Raw genomic sequence first — 21542 nt, 5'->3', positions numbered from 1 at the left:
GCATTTCTTCTCATCTAGGAGGCATTTCTTCCATCAATCATTCATTTCTTCCAACAAAATTTTTGTCTAAAGTAGGTAAAGAGATCCTCATTAAGTCAATTGTTCATTCCATTCCAACATATTACATGACGTGTATTTCTTCTTACCTTAAAAATTATTATGATTGAAATTTCCACACAACACATAATTATATATTTATAAAAAAATGACTGAGTCCACAAGAAGCCGCATCATGTAATAATGTCTTGGCATATGTTAACGAGGATCTTGGGGGATTACTTAAAAAGTTAAAAGGAGAAAATTTATTATTGGGAGATGGAAAATTACACTCCTGTAACTTTTTTTGTGCTCTCTTGTAATTTTCACAATAAATATTATAGTAGTTACATAATTGGATAACACTGCAAAATTGAAGTCTTGCTTGCTGTATTTTGAGTCAAAAAAGTGGTATGTGATTAAAGTTAAGATTGCCTAAAACTTTAACCTAGCTATGAGCGTTACCAAACCCAGCGAATTAGATTCCCCTAGTGATTTTCTTATTTATTATATATATTATTGTATTTGTCATTATATCAAAGGTCAAACATCATCATATAACTTATAAAGAGTTGGGGTTCAAAATCTCTCTCCCTTCAAATTGATTCAATTCAACCATATCAAAGAGAGAGAGAGAGAGATGACTGAGTTGCAAAGGTCAGTAACATCATTCAGAAGACAAGGGTCTTCGGGATTGGTGTGGGATGACAAATTCATCGCTGGGATTGAGAATGAAAACAAACAAGAGAGTGGTGATGGATCAAGAGCCACGTTGCAGCGACCTTATCGGACGGTCAACGTTGCACCACAAGCCATGGACCCTCCTTCTCCCAAGCTAGCAACTTGTGGCTTCTGTGCTCTCTTTCGGAAACCAGTTTCTGCCAAACCCACCAAATCTAAAAGACGTACTAGGTGATGATCATATTTCTTTCTTATTTTCTCCAACTTGTAAATTAGTGCCGCTTCTTGTTTGTCTCTGTTTTAATTTTGTGGTTTTGGATTATTTGTAAATTCCTTAGACATGTGATATGTATCTCGGTATGTAATAATTAAGCATACTCGAATTACACCTAAACAGGGTTGGAGATTCTACACTACAACATAATCCCAATGGTTAATTTTAAAAACGTACTTTCTATGGCATGTGATGATAATCTTTTCTAAATTTCAGTATACCTTTTGCTGCTTCTTCTTGCAAAACTGCTTATCTATGGTCAATTAAGGATTTTTTAATCCAGAATATTAATTGTATATATTGAGACACAATTCAGGACTACGAAATAACAATATGCCTGTTCTTCTATATAAAACCTATGGACTGGTCCTTTTGGGCATAGGATTGAAGGAGAAATATTCGAAATGGCTTAATTACAATATTGAGTAAACATGTAAACATGTAATTCTGTACTTATACCAATATATAAGCGGGTAAACATGTATTTTTTGTACCAATAAACATGACACTATTACGTGAGTATCTTGAACAATACATAGTTATCATTTTGCTTGCGGTTTTTTTGGGTACAGTGTTTGCGATTAGGTGTTTGGCTTTTGCTGCTGCTGAAGTCAAACAAGATGAAAACTATAACGTTTCAAGATAATTGTTTATTGCTTTGTCTTAAAGTAAGCTAATTGAATTGGTTTTAGCTTCTAAAAGAATATAACCAAATAACAAAACGTACATTTGACAATTAACAAGCGTGTCGATAACAACTAAAATCCACATGACATGAACAATGAAAAGGACGGTACGTGTCCTCTAAATCAAGTTTTTAAGACTTCTACAAATACGTATACACAGTTACACACATGTAATGATTTAAAATTGAGTACACGTAAAGTAAAAAGGTCATTTTTAAAATAGAAAAGTCATAACAGTTAAATATAAAAAAATAACAAATATTGAGATAACATTTTTTATTCTTTTTTGTAAATGGTGGCACGGAGATCAAAACTAAGTCTCCGTGCATTTAATCAGTCTCCCACCATTAAGCCAAAGCTAGTAGGTTATATTGAGATAACATATATAATAAATTACAAAAGTATTGAAACTTTTATTTTCTTTTTGGAAAGGGATCATGGGTGTGATGGGCGTCTACTATTTTACTGAGTCAAAGGTCAAAGATTAATTTCATTTTTAATATATGATTATTATTTTTTCAAGAAAATTTTACACACTAAAAATAATTGAATTGAGCATTGTCCCAAATATATGGGTTAAAAGAATACTATTTTAAACCAATGATAAGAAATTTATATATTTTTTGTAAAGGGTATATTTATTTTTAAAAAAAATTATACGTACATCAGGAAATGTTTCGTATATTGTTTAGTTACTTTTGAGCTTACGTAAAAATTAAAAATTATAAAAAAAAACTAATTAAAATAATAGGAAAAAGAATTTCGGTATTTGTCTATACCATGATAAGTGGCGGTAACATCTACAAGTTGTGGCCAACCATCTGGTCGCAGTGACATACAGTAGTGGACCGGCATTAATAGAATGCCACTAGTCCTCTTATATAATAGATAGAGAATGACATTTATATTGATCTTAAATGAAAATAGACAGGTTTAGATTAAAACAATCAATTATTAAGTAATGGAAATTATTACTATGCTCGAGGTAAGAGAAATTTTTGCAACTCTTCAATGAAACAGACTGTTCATACTATATTAGTTTGTTTTTGTTTTAATGTATTTACTTAGTTCAAAGAATTTTTTTTTTCAGCAATGAGAGTTTCTACCATGTACGTTTTTAATAATTTGGAGGATTTTGACATTGTTAATTGTTATTTTCTTATTAATTATTTTTTGGTTTTTTTAATTAGTCCTTGATTATTATTTTTTAAAAAATTTATAAAAATATGATTAATAATAACTTTAAAAGTCTAAACTCTAAAATCTTGTTAGTAATTTTCAATACTTTTTATAAAACATGTGCTTAAGAAACAATACAAAAAAATTTAAACCCTAAATCCCAAAAGATTTTTAAAAAGAATGTTAAAAGTAATTAAAAAGATTTTAGAATTCAAACTTCAAAAGTTATCTTTGATCATATTTTTAATTTAAAAAATACAATTTTAATTTTTAAAAAAAAATAATAATCAAGAACTAATTTAAAAAAATATTTTAAAAAATAATTAATGAGAATATAACATATAATTTAATTGGTTAAAAGAATTAACAACATCAAAATCATTCAGGAAGGACGTAGAATCTCTCATAAGCAATGAGACATGGGATTACAATATTACAAGTGAAATACATTAGTTTCCAATAATGTAAAAACTATCAAAAGATGATATTAGTCACTAAAAAAATTAATGTATATGACTACTTTTATGATTTTCGAAACTGAAGTGGTTTTTTACATTCTTAGACATTGATGTGTGTTTATACTATAAATTTTTTATGGTCGAATTAGAGAGATTATTTTATTTAAAATTTCATCATATCAGTGTTTCAAAATTTTGATTATAATATTAATTTATTAAAAGGTGATTTCTCATCAAACTGACAAGTACATGTGGATTATGAATATTTTCTTAATTTAAATCAAATTTAAAAATTATAAAAATGAAATTCTTAAAAAAAATAAAACACATGCATCCATATATATACATAGAGTTACAGCATGCAGATAAGTCTCTTCGCAAAGTCCTCAACCGATTAAGCTTGCATTCCAAACGGGCTCATTTTTAGCGAGTCTACCCCCACCTCGCATAGCCTGCGAATTTCCAGCTCAATCCGCATTTAACAAGAAAGATAAAATAAAAATATTTAAATGTAAAATTTCACTCATTTTTAAAACTAACTGTGAATTGTCTAATATAAAAAAATATTTGCTCAAAATATGCATCTTAAATCACCTAAACAACATTAATTTTCCTACGTCATAATTACTTAATCTATAATTTTATATTGGCATTCACCAAACCATTGAACCAAATCAAAATATTATATTGGCATTCACCAAACCATAATGTCAAATATCAAGGTCAAAGAAGTATATCTCACTTGGTTGAATAAAGATGTCTCAATTGTTGTAAACTCCCTAACAATATCTTTGATTCTAACAGATAAAACAAAATGTCAAGTATCAACGGTTAGGTGTCAAATGCAAATTTTAAATACACAAATTTTTTTAAATATGTTCTAAAAAGCTCACACGGACCCATGAAGTAGCCCATTTAACCCACCGGTCAAATGGGTTGTGCTCATAAGACCCACAATTAAAACAATATTTAAAAAGTAGGGCCCATATATCGTGTGAGTTGTGGATTTAGTGGGTAGCTTGTGGGCTTAAACCCATTTGTCCAACATGAGCACACTTTAAACATTATACTAAAAAGAACAACTTTGTTAAGTAATGTAAATTTGAAACAAATAATATAACAAAAATGTATGGAAATAAATAATAATTTCAATTATTTTTAAAAAGTACTAAATAGTTTCTCTTTTTTGGTAATCACTGTGATTAAAGCCTTTGACTCCTGGTAGAATCCTGAGATATCCTTAGAAGTCTCAACCTTTTAGTTCGACTATGAGAATAATTTTTTGTTTGAGGTTTATTCACACATAAACTATGATTTTTGGCACCCCGATGGGATCCTCTGGTATCCCCATTCCCACATGCTTTGATCATTTGAGCTGATTATGAAACTAATTATTGATATGAGCAATCACATTCAAAATTCATTGCTCATCTCTAAAAGTATATTTTGTGGGGATCGAATCCATAGGTCTTCCACCACAAATTCAACGTGTGTTACTAACTGAGTTACACTCATTGAGTATACTAAATAGTAAATATTCTCTCTATTTCATTATAATTGTCGTTTAAGATTGTTTACTCTCTAACCAAGGAAATCTATTATTCTCACTGCATCGTTTTGATTTTTAGTGAAATTGTAAATAGTTCTTTTTTAATTGAGAAAAAAGGGCTATGTTTTGAAACTATAAAATATTTTACACATTCATTTAATTACATGATTTCATATATGATAAATTTATTAATTTTTAAAATAATTATCTTAAAATAATTTAAACGATAATTTATAATTGAATGAGAACATAAAACAATTTTACACTTTAATGCATAAATATATATATATATATATATATATATATATATATATTTTATTTTGGACTTATATTTCACTTTTCCCATTGCATGTTCTTATAAAGTAGTACTAATTCTATCCTAATCCCTTTCTCTCTCTGCAGAACGTGTTTAATACCTGTGGCTGTAGGCAGCACAAGTTTACTATTGGTTCACAAAATGTATTATCATTAAAAAAAAAATCGTTAGAAATACATAATTTTTTTAGTAGATGAAAGGGTAGAAACTTTTGTCAAGTAAGTATCCACTAAAGTTTTATCTTTAAACTTTCAAATTATTTATAAAAAAGATAATGCTCTCCAGTTCTCCTTAACTTTGAAACTGGTAGTGAAATAGGAATATTTTCTTAAAAAAATCTGACACTTAAAAACGAAAGGAGTAATAATGAATAATTTATCTACAAGGAAACAATAGCAATAACTGAAGATGTTTTTACCCTAAAAATAACAATATAATAATTTAATTTAAATACATCATATCAATTAATTAAAATTGTGTAGAGAGTGACTATTTCCTAATGTATTATTTAAAGTAATAGTAAACTTAATTGAATAGAGAAGTCTAATTTCATCAAAATTTGGTAAAAACACAGGTTGGTCAAAACATAAGATTTGCCATAGTGTTAGGGATAGATTTAGCCACATAGAATAATAAAAAAAATGATTAAATAGGATTTTAGTCCCTTTAAAATGATCTAGTTTTGATTTTATTCTTTATAAAAAAAATTCTTTGGTTTTCATCCCCAAAAGGTTATTTTTTTTTTTCACCCTTACTATTTGGTATCGTATTTAGAAGAATATATAATGTATGAACTATGAACATTGTTAAAAAAGAAACAAGAATCGTTTGAACTTCGCTTATGTCTCTTATTACAAGGACTTCATTTAAAAATACCGAATGAGCTGGGTTCACATTTCCCAGTCAATGAGAAAATGAAATCCAGTTGTATAAGATTACAAAATTTAGGCTGTCACTAATTCGTCACATTTCTAAAAAAGAAAATGCAAAACCAAAAGAGGACATGAATATTTGTATGAATGAAACTTGATTACATTTTAATTTTCATGTACAGACAAGACATCTGATCGAAATGATGAATACAAATTTTGCCAGCATAAAAAGTCGTTGCTAAATCTTATATGTATAATTACATGCACCTTAATCCAACGCCTTCTTAACTTTGGTCTTGAACAGTAGTATATATAAATTTTCCATAGAAAAATAAAGAAAACACCCCGTTGAGTGTGTCACGAATGAACCAAAATTTGAGCCTACAATGCAATGCCAGACCGGACCATACGCTTTGTCAAATTCCTGCACGTGAACATACCAGGAATACATTGTAGATAAATAAATAATTTTATCAACTGTTAAAAAAAGTAGGAGAAATAAGCATTATATTTTATAGATCTAGCTGACCAAATATAAATAAATAAACCAACCCCGTTTCTGTTGTGCACATGGGTTAGGCTCTGTAGAAGATAAATAACATTATTAATTGAAATGCACCTTTTTTCTGAGACCAAAATAATCCATGATTAGGTATAATATCAGGGGTACGAGGGTTTGACACATGGGCTGTTGGAGAATTTTTTAATTAAGATTTGATCTTGACAAAAGACTCAACTTAATCTTGTTATTTTGTGGACGGTCAAGATCGAAAGATCCAGTAACAGGTTTTTGCTAAGCCAGTGATTTCCATTGTAATGGACTAGTTTCAAATATTCTATTTCTGTCCAATAAACAAAGAAAGGAAGGCTGGAAGAGAGTTAGAAAATGTCAACACACGGTTCGTCTAGTCTGCTTTCACCATTAATTCTTTTGTGGGGTTCATTGAATTTGAACAAATCTCAATCATTCAAGAAGCATAGTTCCAAAAAGAACACCAAGAAAATAATCTCAATCACTTTTCTGGATTGTTCTCAAAGTTTATTCAACTAACAATACTACAATCAATATAGTTAGGTATGATTTTTTTTTCTTCATAAAACAGTTATTTTTTACAGGACACGATCCATTTTGAGTGGGATAAAATCATTATGCGTTATAAAGTTATGCTTTTAACTATTTATTATAATTACATACTCAAGATTTGAGCTCAAAAACATTAATTGAGTTAAAATAATCTTACACTAATTGACCTATGTATAGATAGTTATAATTGATGGATAACTACTTAACTCCTTAAACATATAGTCAAAGTTTTTGATTATTGGATATGTGTATGTAAAATAACATCATATTCTTAAATAAATTCCAATACTTGAAAAGATTAGTCTTTAACTTTACCCATCCCTATGCCCCTACATGACCATAACTTAGGGAATGTTGGTGAAATCAAATTTACTAACTTGTAAATTCAATGGTCATCAATGGAGGGATGAAATTAAAGCATACCTTCTTTATGTTATGAGCGATGTGTTTTGCGCTAAACTTCTCCAAGCTATCATAAGTCCTTCTCGCACAACGAAAGGCATGCACTTGCATGAAGCTTGGCATGTCCGAGACCAAAACCTTAACTTGAAGATACGCAATCACAGAGGACAACGTTTCGATGTGGGACACCGACTTTCGTGCTTCAACCATTCCCGCTACTGCAAAGTTCTTCTCGATGTGGGACACTGACTTTCTTCTCTCCTCAACTATGCTTCCAATCGCGGCTGGTGATGCTGCTGCCTCTATGAAAGACACCGATTTTCTTCCCTCAACATACCCTCCTGCTGGTGATCCTAACTCCAAGCAAGACATTGATTTCCTTGCTTCAACAAATTCTCCTTCTCCTCTTGCTCCAATGTCCAAGTCTCTGTGGCCATCATTAAAAATTCGAGTTCTTGAAATCCTGTGCAACCAACTGCGTGATTTGGATTTCTTGTCCTGTCCCACACCATGCTCCAACTCTTTCTTTCTCTGGTTTACTGTGCCACCTTTGTAAATGTACATGAACGCTCTCTTGTGTTGCTTGTCTTGGTTAGCCATTTCTGAGGCACTCCTCCAAGACTCAATGAATAATAATTGTAATTTCTAGATTAGATCCAATTGGCCACTAACGAGGCATCGAGATTAGTATACTTATAAATGTTTGGCAGAGTATGTAACTATATATGTATTTGGAATCACGAGCAGTTGGAAGACCAATTATTAAAATAATGCTCATTCGGAAGAAGGTGACATGTTTATAAAGGCAAACCCATGTGTTTCTGCCTGCGGTAAAGGATATATAAGAAATGGTAATGTTATATTGATATAAATATTAATTTTACCTAAGATTTGATATATATCGGTGTCTCGTGCTTTAAAATCAAATAATGATGGCCATTGTGGGGGAGGGGACTAATCATTAGTCTCTGGGGCATATTTGTATCCCAGTGACTTGCTTCTAGACAAGCCAGCATCCATGGACCCCTACCCTTCTCATCACCTATTTGTTGGGTACCCCCTCATAAAAGGATCACTATCTCGTATCTGCTACTTTGTAGCCTCAACTCATCCCTCCTCTTTATCAACATGCACCAAATGCTTGAAAGTTATTGGATAGAGATCGTTTGAGGGTTAAATCAACAAGCAATAACGACCAGGTCACTTGTGGTTGAACATTTATGAGAAAGAGAGTGATAGCTTGGTAATTTGTGGTACGGTTTTTTGTGTATACACACTAGCACAGCATATGTATATGTTGTCATTTTTGGCCTTTCCTTTTCGTCTGGGCTGGCTGAAGTTGATTCACACAATCCTATCAATTAAATTATAACTGTACAGATGCAACTAAACTGCCCCAAAAAAACAAATATGTGAACAGTGTTGTAACAGATATCATGATTTACAAGTTGTTTTAACAATCTAATCACCAATTCCTCTATAAAATATTAAGATAAAAAACAAAATGAAAAAAAAAACCGTTAGTTACAGCTTACAACTATGGCCCAACATAAATAGTGGTCAACTTGCGTATCCTTCTAAAATAATAGGATCATTATTGTTGGAGCAACAACCTAATATCTCTACTCTTTCTATAAAATATACATGGCTTTGCTAACGATGTCATGTCTTTTTCATTCTAAGGAATATGATTCTAGTTTTTTCATAAGTATTGTTAAAGTTTTTATTTTTAAAAAAAATATTGATCAATTTTTTAGTCTAGTTAATGTTTAAGATTTAGCGGTTAGCTGTTAAAATTAACAACTCATATAGTGAATTTTGAATATATAACATTTTATAAGTTCTTATTTTTTTAAGAAAATATTGGTCAACTCTTTAGTCTAAATATTTAAAATTTAACCATCAATGATTAGAATGAGTGACTCAGATAATGAATTTTGAAATATAAGAGAACTCGGATTTTAAAATACTTAATTTTACAAAATTTGATCATTATGTATTTTCATGATATAAAGGGTATTGATTTATTATAATATTCAAATAAGTATATAAAATAAATAATTATTTTGAACAAAGCATAAATTAAAAGACTAATGATAAGCATGATTTTTTATATTAATCAAAAAATGTAAATGTTAAATTTTTAATTTTATTACAAATTATCATAGTATAATAAAAAATATTATATATTTATTATGATTTACAAAATATTATATATATATATATATATATATATATATATTTGTTTGCTAATTTAAAAATATTACTACTATATTAATTTCAATACCTTTGAACTATAAAATGTATTTAAGTATATTTTATATGTATTATGAGTTAAAATAAATTAAAAATTTAGTTTCATAAATATTGTAGAAAATAATGAATTCAGTTGCAGACCTCAAAATTGTTATATAGCGACCGAAAATATATTTGGTCGCTACCATCATATACTAGCGATCGAATTAAATTCGGTTGCTATCTCCAAGTTTACTTCGATCGCTAGTTCAGTTGCTAAATTAGTTTTGATTTATAGATATTTCGCAACCGAAATTATTACCAAATTTTTTTGCAACACTTCATTTCGGTTGCTAAATCAATTGTTGATGTAAGTTAGTCACGATAAATAATTTCGGTCGCAACTTCGATGGTAAGTTATGATAGAAGCATCTTGGTTGCTAAACGCGACGAAATTATTTCGGTCAGTGATTTCAGTCGCTAAATGCCACTTTTCTAGTAGTGAGTGTTGATATAGTTCTGGAAATTAAAAAATATTAAATAAAATTCTTAAATTTAAATTACGTCATTTTAATCTCTAATATGTTCATCTTATTTATTTATTTATTTATTATTATTATTAGTCTTTAAAATTTTCAAATTATTATTATTATAGCCCATAACAGAATCAATGATGCAGTAAAAAATAGAATTAGTGATAAAGACTAATTTGACTGATAAATTTTAATTTTATTTTTATAATTTCAGAGACTACCAGAGCCATGTCTCACAATTTCAAAAGTTACTCAATAATTGACCTAGCATAAGTGCATAACCACTTACTTGTAACTTTCAAAGTCAAATATAGGAGTATATATCCTCTCTATTTCCTTTTTTCTTCATTTCTTTTATTATTAGGCTTTTGAAAAAAAAATCACTCTCTATAAATTGTATATTATCTCCATTACATTTATTTTTCTAAAAGCTTATAAAAAATGAAAGAAATGGAGTGGCTTTATTCCTCTTTGATGGTTATAGAGAAATGAAAATTTTAAGTGCTCTAGTTTATATTGCTTATGAGAATGTTAACTTTTGTTAGATAATATTTGTTGACTTTTATTTAAGTATTATATCTTTAAATATTGTTGTCACTGTAACATTAATATAGAGTATTTACATTCACCAATTTTATTAATAACTAATGTTCATTAAAGAATTTGACTAATTACATTTAATAAGATATTTTTTCAATCACATTTTTTTATTTATTCATAATATTCAAATTCTAAATCTTGCATAACAAAATTGAACTCAATTTCACTCAAGTTATTAATATTAAAAGTTAAAACCTCATCCAACATCTATATTTTAATTTTAGAATAGATTCCTGAAATAAGTAAAAGTTTTTTTTGACAGACTAAAATAAGTAAAAGTAAAGTATACAAATTAAATTATTGATTAGAAAAATAACTATTGATATTTAATTGCATGCACAATTTATTATGTACATGCATCTATTACTATCAATTGAATTTTTTTTATCAATAACGAAAATTGATTAGTTTACTTTTGAATCATGATCTTTTATTTTGGTAGTAAGGAAAGAGGCTCGAACAAGTCATGAACCATCATTTTACAGCTATGCCTATCCTGGCCTTAGGTACTATACCTTAAGGGACTAGCAAAACTCGAATTGTCAAAAAGAAGGTACTTTATGCTTAGTAACGCGCTAGGTTCAGTTATAAATGAGTACCTAATTTTTGTTTTCTAGATGCAAGAAATTTAATTGAACTAAATTATTTTGACCATTAATTGAATCAAAGTTAAACAAAGTCAATATAAAGGAGCCCATTTTCCTTCTTACCTGCACTCTCGTCCATTTATACTCTTTGAACTGTGAAAGCTGCAGAAATAGGAGTTCCCTTGCAGCCCAAAACACCCTGCATGAACTTCATGTTGTTTTGGACCGAAGGGAGCCCCTTCTTCTTCACTTTCACCATCTTCAGTCTGCAACTGCGATTTTCATATTTTCAAATATGGAATCATAATACTTTATAATTTCCCCATCTCCTTTTTCATGTAGCAAATTCCATCACAAAGGGATGTTTTAACGACCATAATATTCACTTCAGAACATTTTCGAAGAGACTTGTTTTTCTTTACTTGCTCATGGACAGGTAACCGTTCAAACTTTTATTTCGTTCTTTAGTTTTATTATTTCAGTGAGGAATGCTAGCAAGACACTTTTCTCCTAGCACACTTTTATCATTAATTTAATTTTATTGAAAAGTACCAAATCATGAGAGATGATCAAATAAGTTGTGAGAATCATAAACTTTTATAATTTTCAAAAAAATTTCAAATAATCAGAGAGAGAGTGCATTCATAAGATTGTGTTAAAGAATGTCTAACATTTTTCTATTTTATATTCCGATATGTTATCATTTTCACCCCTACATCCTTTCACTCTTTAGTGAACTTACTTGTACATGAGTAGCATAACCAAACCTATTTTTAAAGGATCTTTCATTTTATCTGTCCATTGAATCAATTGTTTCTCCATCCATGGTACCCCATTTGCTTTATTTTGAAACACAGCGCTTGTTAGTTGCTTGCTTCACGTTTACACTGTGTAGCATTCTCCCATAGATCCTCACGACTGAATTTTATTTTGATCTTCATTAGACGTGTTGTGTGTCTGCCACGAAATTCTTAGCTGTTCAATAACCATACCACTGTTGGTATTTCAAGAAATTCAACACATTTCTTCATCTACCATTAATTCCTTAAAAATCTAGACATCGTGTGCTGTAGCATTGATCTCTGTCAAATTTTCCCAAAATTATTGTTTTAATTCTCTCATTAAACATTGGCTAAGAAACTATAAAAGGTTAAATCAACCTCCCTTGCACATGAAGGGGAAGCCAATCCAAATGGGTTATCAATTCATATGCAGTCTAGAATACATGCTAGAACTATAGGAATGGATCACCGTCACCCATTCACCCCAAGTCCCAACTCAACAAAAGAGAAAAACGATGAAAAGAAAAAGTTTTACTAATTATACTTTCTTCAGAAAAATTTATTACTATTGCTAACACACAACATGGTTTACATGTGATCGTTATATACAAGAATTAACGGGGATTGAAGGCAGGCATGTCATTGCAACTTGTTTACTACATTGGTATCATTTGTTGAATCTGCTGCTGGTGATTTTGAATATTGCAATTGAAGCGTGAGCATGACCATACTTTGTCCTCTGTTAAAGGCACCACAGGGATGTTGTCACAGTTGCAGATTTCAATCATCATGCCATCTGGGTCGTGGAAGAATAGCTGATCAACGTAGGTTCCACTTTCCTCTACTCTGTTCTTCACGTACTCTATTTTCATTTGCTGCAGTCTTTTCTCCACCGCTGCTATACTTTCACACTACAACAATGCACAATTTGTTCCGTAAGTATACACAGATATGACTTTGCGTTTAAGTTTAAATGATTCTCTTTAGGAGGAGTGTTAGTAACACCCTATTTGATACACCCTTTTAAAATTGATTAAAATTCATTAAAAACTATAAAATTTTAAAAAATAATCATTAGATATGTCATCAGACTCACAATTTAATTTTTTTTGTTATTTTTAATCAATTTAAACCAATAAAAAAATATATTCAAAAGAGTATGTGAGTCTTCCAAGCATTTCTCTTTATACATATATATAGGAAGAGAGAAAAATACTTGGAAAGAAATGTGGTTGTCCTTGGGATTAATGGGAGCAGTCTTGGGCATGCCTTCTGGGTTTTCTGATTGGAGAAGGTGTATGCCAATGCCATAATTGAATAACCTACCAGGATCATTATCAAACAAAAGCCAATTAGTATTCAATTTCTATACATAACAATAACGGGATCTTTCTGCTTTTACATAGCATGTTGAATTAACTAAAAAATTGGTCAGATTGGTTTTTCAACTGAAGAAACATGTCTATGAAGTTTTTGCAATGATATATACAAATGGTTAAACATACCATGCACCATTGAAGTCTAAAGAACTAGGTCTCTTAATAGGAGAAAACCCAAGAACGTTCACGTAAAAATCAACGGATTTCTCCACTGATGCACACACAATTGAGATATGATTCAATGACTTGAGTTGCAGGGGATTGGCCATTCCGTCTTTGCCTTTTAGCTTCTGTCAATGACAATGACAGAACAATGAAGAACAAAACAAAACGAGAAGCAGGTGCTGAAAGGTTGTATGGCGGTGCAAAAAGTGTTAAGCGAATCAAAGAAATGAAAGAATATTCTGGATGGGGATAGAGAAAGTGATGTTGTCCTATGGCTTGCTATGCGTGCTTCTATTTATAGGGACTTGGTAAAAATATGCAACTATTTTCTTCTGCATGTGTTACAAGTTTCATGTTTCAACTTTGGATTTGGATTCTCTTTGGATTCAAAGAAGGATTTTGTTACACGTAGATTTCGTGTTGATGAATCAGGTCTCGACAGCAAGTAACACTTATCTTGTTTTCCGACACGCAAGTTTTGTGTTTGTCTTGGTCTATTACTTTTTGGAGTGGACAAAAACATGTCAGTGCTGAGGGATCGAAATTATGGATAAGCATTAAGAAACGATAGCTGTTAATACCACATGCAGAGAAAGCTACCAACTATGAATTTTCTTTGAACTAGCATCCTCGTAATGAAGGTTTAACTTTCTATTTTTTTAATTAAAATAAACTATTACATGAAGAAAAATAAAGGAACTAAAGAAAGTTATCATCAATTTACGAATCATTTTAGTAAAACACCTACAAATTTAAGTGATCTTCCGTTTGATTGATGCTGCCTTTTTTTAATGTTATTATCTAATAGAAATTTCCATAAAAAATCTAATAGAAATGAATTTTTAATGATTACAAAATATAATTTACATCTATTTATTAATTCATATCAGTATTAAAGTAATATCAACTATATATAAAAAAATGAAAGGTAGCCACACAGGTATCACACAGTAGCACCATGCTTAAGTGCAATGAGTTTTTGGCTGGAAAAAGAAACCCAGTTGACCCAGTGGAAGAGAGAAAGGAAATATAATTATTGGGTCATAGCATCTGTAGCCTAGTAGACTAAACGAAAAAAGAAAAAGATAAAATCTGATTGCATCAATGGGCCGAAGAGGGGTAGTAGCCCAGCCTGCTGCATAATTAAAACCTAGTCAACTACGCAACTAATTGGACTTCAGGAAAATGTTTCAGTCCAATGAAGAAAATAATAATAATAATTAAAAAAAGAAAATACTATCCAAACCAAAATTATTTTTTGATGAGCAAACCTAATTTATTTAAGCTAACTATCCATTAATCTAATTAATTTATTCAATTTACTTACGTAATGATTTTTAATACACATTATAATAAATTCTAATTTTATTTATTTAGTAGTCCTTTTAATACTGGTAACAGTTACTGAAATTTTAATTCATAGATGATATTAAATTTTTCAAGCTTATGAATTTTTATCCGTAATTAAATAAATATAAGCTCTTTCAATTTTTCAATATAGGACTCTTGATAATTATAAGCACAATAATAAAATTATGTTTAAAATACAAATTTTATTTTTTTATTCAAAATAAGAAAGAAAAGAAAATGCCTCACACCTTTTTTATCATTAAAAGATGTCCACACCTTTCTTAAAAATAAAAAATAAAAAATATGTCACACCTAACCTTATCATCTTTTACTCACTTTATTTGTTTGCCATAGTATATCATATAATCCCCTACAAGTTAGATTAATTAATGTATTTGTTATAATTTTTTTTAAAATGACCAGAAGCTAAAAAATATATAAATTTTGATTAAAATCGAAAGTTTCTTTGAATTAATTCTCGTAAACTTAGTTATTTTAAAAGTGATTTATCCTCGACCTTTGAATCGCATAATAGAACAATATTTGCAAGCTTTTGTTCATCTTCAACATTTGACATGGGGAAAGTTCCTAATGTGGGCAGAATGGTCATATAATATATTCATTCATTCAAGAACAAGGTTGTCACCTTACAATATCACCTTTGGGAAGAAACCTCCCAATATTCCTGATTATATAGCAGGAACATCCCACATTGATGCCATGGATGACTTTCTTGTTGACCGAGAAGCTGTATTCGCTAATTTGAAGAAGAAGCTTATCAAAGCTCAACAAACTATGAAGCATTTTGCTGATAACAATTGATGTGATGTCAATTTTTGGGAAGGTGATTGGGTATTTGTTAAACTTCAACCCCGCCGAAAAACATTTGTTACAGGGACAACAACTTCTAAATTAAGCAAGCGCTTCTATGGTCCATTTCAAATAGTGCAAAAGATTGGTCCAATCGCTTATCAATTGTAACTCCCACCCGTCACGCATTCACCTAGTGTTTCACTGCTCACTTCCCAGATTGTTTCAACTGTTAACTGATTAGGCCAATCTAACTGTCGAGCTACTAGCCACATCAGTCGATAATGATCCAATTATCTCCCCTCTTGTGATCCTAAACACTAAATGGGAGCAATCTGATAATGGGCCTAAATTGATGGTTATGGTCCACTGTTCAAAAGTCGAGGTAACAAATTATGACTTCTCAATGAAGCTTAAAACTGGTGCATTTTGGGATATAACATGCAAAGTGGTGTAGTTTAGGAATTTTAAGAAAAGAGAAGATCTAACTCGATAAAAAAAAATCTCAAATCACCCTTTAATACAAATCTCATCATAAGAAACATTTATGTCTTTCCACCAAATGGAAGAATTTGGTGGGCACTCCTCCCTCTTAAACCCTCTCCACTCCCCCCTTTATATTTTGACCTCATCACTTCACTCCAAAGCTCCTCCTTATCATTGAAAATGGAAATATTTTTCACACCATGACCCCCACCATTAATACAACATGGAGAATGAAGAGTCACACATTTCCTGCGAAGAAGAATGTACTTGATTTCAATTTTCAAAACATGTGTGCAACTATCTATTAAATGGTTTCATAAAAAAATTATTTATTTTTAATAGTGTTTAATTAATTATCAGCTATTATAATAAATTATCTATTATATCCTCCGTTTAGGCGAGAAAATGAATATTCCATACTTCCTGCCTTTTATATATAAAAGGTATAATGCATTCTACTTGAGCGAAACAACCCGTTGTTATCTTTTTTCACATGTGTGTGATTTCTTGCATTTTGAATCCGCATTATTTGGTTCTAATATGAAACCAAGCAAATGATTATTTGCAAAATTGCGTAAATTAACGGATCGAATCTTGATGCTTTTTCTTATTTCTATTCCATTTCTAAATGTATTTAATATGTTTTTTTAACTATCAATATGTGTTTAAATTATTTGAATTTTATTAAGAGCATTTAATATGTAATTGAGAAAAGGGTTCCACTAAAATTAATTAGCCAATTTCTCTCTAACATAAATTAGTCATCATAAGTCAGCCAATTTTAATATTTCATACTAATTTAATTTATTTGTAATTGATTTTATATATAAAAAAACTAATTTTCTAACAGCTCTCAAAATTATCTTTTAAAAAATAAACCAAACATATAAATAGAGGAGACCCAGCTCATGTGCATAGAGCCAATAAAGTTTTAAGTGTAAATGCATTATTAACACACTACTCGTCGTAACTTTTAATTTAATAAACATTAATGCTGTGGCAAAGCTTTGTTGACTTAATACATTCGAATTAAATAATTTCTTTAAGTCCATTATTGAAGTTTCTCAATTAGCAATTGAAAATTAATTTCTTTAAGATGTAAAACAATACTTTTAAATAACAACATAATTATAGCTGTAAAATCCAGAAAATATATAATCTTGAAATTCATCTCAATATTTATGGAAAAAAGTATATTATTATAAATCCTTATTTTAATAGTTAAGTATATCTTCTGAGATTGGTTAAAAAAAGTATATAATCAGAGATGATTTTTTTCTCAATGAATGATCCTGATCCTCTTCAACAACTTCCCTTTTTAGTATTTCTTCTCATTTCATTCTCATTATCTGTCTCCTGTAATTTTGCCTTCATAGACACGATAGGAGAAAATGAGTACATATTTTGAGATGTATAGGTAAAAAGAAGAACGAGATATGAGGAAAAAAAATAGTAATTATGATAAATAATATGATGAGAAATTAAAAAATAGATAAAGAAAAGAGTGACAGTATAATAAAAAAATTAAATATATAAATGTAATTACTCCAAAAAACCATTGAATATGTCAATTATCAATTACATTTTAAATTTATAATGAAAAATTGAAATTACAATATAGTTACTTTTAGTTATTGACTTTTTTTTTTAGAAATTTATTGAATTTAGTTATAAATGGAAAGAATAAATTAAAAGAGATAACAATTAGAGAAAAACAAATATATACATAAAAGAAAATAATTAGAAATAATATAAAGAAAAAACTTTTTACTAGTTAGGCCATTGTTGCCAAGAAGAGAATTAGACTTTGATCTAACCTAATTGTCATCATGTATCATCAAGCTTCCATGTATACTTTTTTCAATAAAAAATAGTTGGAGGAAGATTCGAAGGCTTCCTAAATAGACACACGAAACGAATCTCCCTTACTTACATCAACAAATCTTAATGTTTATTTTGATTTTGATTTTGATGGAGGAACTTGGAACAAGAGTACCGTAAAGTAACTCTGATACCTTTGTCCTCTTTGTCTTTCTTTCCTATTTCATTTCCTACTTTCTCAGGAGAGAAAAAAACGCTCACGCATGTGCGCGCGCCCTCACCCAACAACTGCCTAACTCATCACTTCAACCCACCCAATCGCAGATTCACTCAAATCAAATCAAAATCCTATCTTTCTTTAAGATTCAGTGTTTTTGCCCCTCCACTTCAACTGGGTGTCCTCCAATTTCCTGTAATGGCTCTTCAGTTCTGCTAGATTATTGAATTCCCAATTCGCATTTTTTCCCTTTTTATTTATTATTATTAGATTGGATTGGAAGAGATTTAATTGCATACGTGGCTTTTGGAGGTTGGCGAGGGTCATTGTTTAAAGGTCCTTTTCTTTCACCGGATTCGTAGGTTGAGATTTTTATATGTGGCGGTGATTTCTATGCCCCGGTTGGGTGTGTCTGATATTGTGTTGTGTGAATTTGTAGTAGATCATGAATTTCATTATCATCCAAAAGGGGTTGCTTGGTAGTGCGTGATTAGGATTTGGGAACTGTACAATAGATCACTGGAATTTTTTTTTGGAGTGATTAAATTAGATCAGAGATGTTTTATTTGTTAATTTTGTGGAAGATTGTTGTTTGTATTGCATAATTGGATGGCTGGTCTTGGGAATAGAAGGGTGAGGATCTAGACAGGTTGTGGTGGTTTGTGTTGTTACTAGTTGGTAGGTGGTGTTAGTGTAATCTGTTTGTTGCATTGCAATGTCTGGTGGAACCCCGCGTGGGGGAGGTGGATTAATGAGGCAGAGGCATAGCCAGGGGTATGCAAGCAGTGGTGATGACCTAGAGGATGATGCATGCTCAAGGCACCGCCCCTTTTTGGCCCCGAGTCCTCCGCCTAGGACGTGGATTGAGATGCTGGAAAATTTCCTTTGGCTTGCTTCTGCTGCTTTCATTCTATACTTTGGTGATCAACATTCCAATTTGATATATCTATTGTGCCATGACAACCGAATTAAAAGGTAACAGCATTCAAATTGCAGTCTCATGCTTGATGTGGTTTGAATTATACTTATGAACTGCCAGTGGTACTTTCAATTATCTCAAAGTTCATTATTAAAACGTTGCTTATGTGCGGACTATTCACGAATTTTTATTGTACCAACCATGATAGCAGCAAATGTTTTCAATATCATCAGTTCAAGACCCTGTTGGTCTTGCTTACTATTAAGTTCACAACATTGTGAGCTATGAACAGTCGGGGAGTGTTGTATTCAAGTGTGTTTTCTTACTTAATTGTCATGGCAATGCATAAGCCAAAATGTGTTATCCAGTTCAAAATCTTTTTATTTTTTATTCTGAAATAAAAAAAATTTGAAGAAATCTCACTTCTATACAATATCTTAATAGAATTGTACGTAATGATCAATAAATTTAGTCTTATCCTATAGCTGTACATTTTAGAAGGTGTAGAAATTATAGAAAACCAAAATGTATTTATTAGCATATGCTTCTCATTATAAAATAAAAACCAGGTTAGCCTTTTGGTCTATTTAATGGATGGAGGAGAGGGAATGATATTTATTTGCATGTTTTACTCGGAGAAGCTCTAGTCTATGGTTATTTTTCAATTAGGATATTTGTGTCCATATTTTTTTACATTGTTATTCCTCTAACTTGGCTTTCAAACAACTTATTGATTGTTGTCTAATTAATTGGAAGCGAACATTACAAGTCATAAGACCAGACCACAAGGCAGGGCATGCATGCAAAAGATTAAATCATCAATCCTGAACATAAAAGTAGTCCATACTCTGTATCTCATAACATGATCCTGTACCTGTTTTGATGATGCATAATGATGAGTATGGCTGTACCTGTTTGAAGATGTCTAACTTTGAACACTAATGAAGAAATCTGCAAATTTTATAGTTGTTGTGATTCTGATAGATTAGATTCTATTACTTGACTTTATATCAGTATCACAATTTTCATGATCTTCTCCTTAATTTTATTGCAGACCGCCTTTATATCTTGGGATGATCGGTATTGGTTTGAATATAATGATTTTCATTTATACAACTACCTTGGCCTGGAGTGCTCGAAGGTTTGATGAAAAATGGGGATTAAAAAAATGGGAAATAACAAGCATCTCTGTGTTGCCATTCGCCACAGTATTTGGAATCATCTCCTTCTGCTTGTAAGCAATGACCAGATCTTCCGTCTTTTGTTTCAATTGTATGTTATGTTTAACTGTTTCCTTGTTTTGCTGACTCAGTATCCCTTGCCTCTCTAGGTTCTCCTTTGCTTTGTGGCCAATATGGAGTTTCTTGACACTTCCTCTTCTGGTATATCAACAGTTTTGTTTTACATTTATTGTGTTTTCATTCTTGTTTTATGTAGTACAACCAAAAGGTAAAATTGTGCTAACCACCTCATTGCTCTGTGTTCTGCAGTTTACACTATTTATGGCTTGCATGGTAGTAATCCCTTGCCTCATTTTTGGGACGCTGCGGCCTCAATATTACGATGAACTCCGTACAGATTAAGCCTCATGATTCAAGTGAGGAATAGTACTGACTTAGATAAAGAGTTTCTAACACATGTCAATGATTGATTGGTAGCCCTTGCTATGTGGTTTGAAGTTTTGTCTCCAAGTAGCATGTTGTATTACATGTTATGCTTTCCTAAACTGGTGCTAACAGTGAGAGCTAAAAAATTCTTTTCATCCATACAATTACATTAGGTTAGAGTGATGGTAATGCGGCTGGTCTTAGTTGCTACAGGTAGAGATATAGGACTTGTGGGTAAAGTTTTCAGTTCTATCAATTGGACGCCTTCAGTTAATGATATCATAGCAAGCATTTTTGCATTTTCAGTTTTGCTTGTTTACCCGGTGGACTACTGTGGGGAGCTTAGCACTACTTAAAATGCAGACTTATTTGATTGAGTTAAGCACATGCTTTATAGTTTATCATGTTACGTCAAGAGGGGAATGTCCTTTTTCCGTCCTCCCATGGAAAGTAAAAATGTAAAATCGTTGTAGATTACTGGATTAGCATAATGTTTCTTTTCGGAATTGGCTTT

At 30.7% G+C, this 21542-nt stretch overlaps 4 protein-coding genes, 1 long non-coding RNA gene and 1 other non-coding gene across 7 annotated transcripts; 4 read left to right on the top strand and 2 right to left on the bottom strand.

Moving 5' to 3' along the window:
* Window positions 1-600: 600 nt before the first annotated feature.
* On the top strand, window positions 601-1181 carry LOC100306172 (uncharacterized). Its single transcript, NM_001251772.3, has one exon. It carries the CDS (start codon window positions 677-679, stop codon window positions 950-952), a length of 276 nt encoding a protein of 91 aa, NP_001238701.1. The 5' UTR covers window positions 601-676; the 3' UTR covers window positions 953-1181.
* Window positions 1182-5926: 4745 nt separating this feature from the next.
* On the bottom strand, window positions 5927-8663 carry LOC100818075 (uncharacterized). Its single transcript, XM_003541458.5, has 2 exons — window positions 7559-8663; window positions 5927-6475 (listed from the first exon to the last, which is right to left on the bottom strand). The coding sequence occupies exons 1-2, from the start codon at window positions 8135-8137 to the stop codon at window positions 6320-6322; spliced, it is 735 nt and encodes a 244-aa protein (XP_003541506.2). The 5' UTR covers window positions 8138-8663; the 3' UTR covers window positions 5927-6319.
* Window positions 8664-11618: 2955 nt separating this feature from the next.
* Window positions 11619-14229, top strand: LOC121173307 (uncharacterized). The gene is made up of 3 exons (XR_005887879.1): window positions 11619-11928; window positions 12887-13098; window positions 13911-14229. It is a non-coding gene; the product is annotated as an uncharacterized lncRNA (long non-coding RNA).
* On the top strand, window positions 11647-11742 carry MIR319N (microRNA MIR319n). Its single transcript, NR_126660.1, has one exon. It is a non-coding gene; the product is annotated as a microRNA MIR319n (primary transcript).
* On the bottom strand, window positions 12674-14240 carry GLYI-19 (putative lactoylglutathione lyase). The gene is made up of 3 exons (NM_001249520.2): window positions 13780-14240; window positions 13491-13596; window positions 12674-13185 (listed from the first exon to the last, which is right to left on the bottom strand). The coding sequence occupies exons 1-3, from the start codon at window positions 13920-13922 to the stop codon at window positions 12931-12933; spliced, it is 504 nt and encodes a 167-aa protein (NP_001236449.2). The 5' UTR covers window positions 13923-14240; the 3' UTR covers window positions 12674-12930.
* Window positions 14241-18329: 4089 nt separating this feature from the next.
* On the top strand, window positions 18330-21327 carry LOC100792201 (uncharacterized). 2 transcript variants are annotated; one of them, XM_006594216.4, is made up of 4 exons: window positions 18330-19477; window positions 20476-20655; window positions 20734-20803; window positions 20912-21327. In XM_006594216.4, the coding sequence occupies exons 1-4, from the start codon at window positions 19218-19220 to the stop codon at window positions 21002-21004; spliced, it is 603 nt and encodes a 200-aa protein (XP_006594279.1). In that variant the 5' UTR covers window positions 18330-19217; the 3' UTR covers window positions 21005-21327. The 2 variants fall into 2 exon arrangements, with proteins under 2 accessions (XP_006594279.1, XP_003542687.1); XM_003542639.5 differs by having other exon boundaries at window positions 18335-19477; window positions 20752-20803.
* Window positions 21328-21542: the final 215 nt, after the last annotated feature.

The sequence above is a fragment of the Glycine max genome, chromosome 13, assembly GCF_000004515.6.
Source record: "Glycine max cultivar Williams 82 chromosome 13, Glycine_max_v4.0, whole genome shotgun sequence".
Lineage (NCBI taxonomy): Eukaryota > Viridiplantae > Streptophyta > Magnoliopsida > Fabales > Fabaceae > Glycine > Glycine max.
This window is presented reverse-complemented; position numbering and strand designations above follow the sequence as displayed.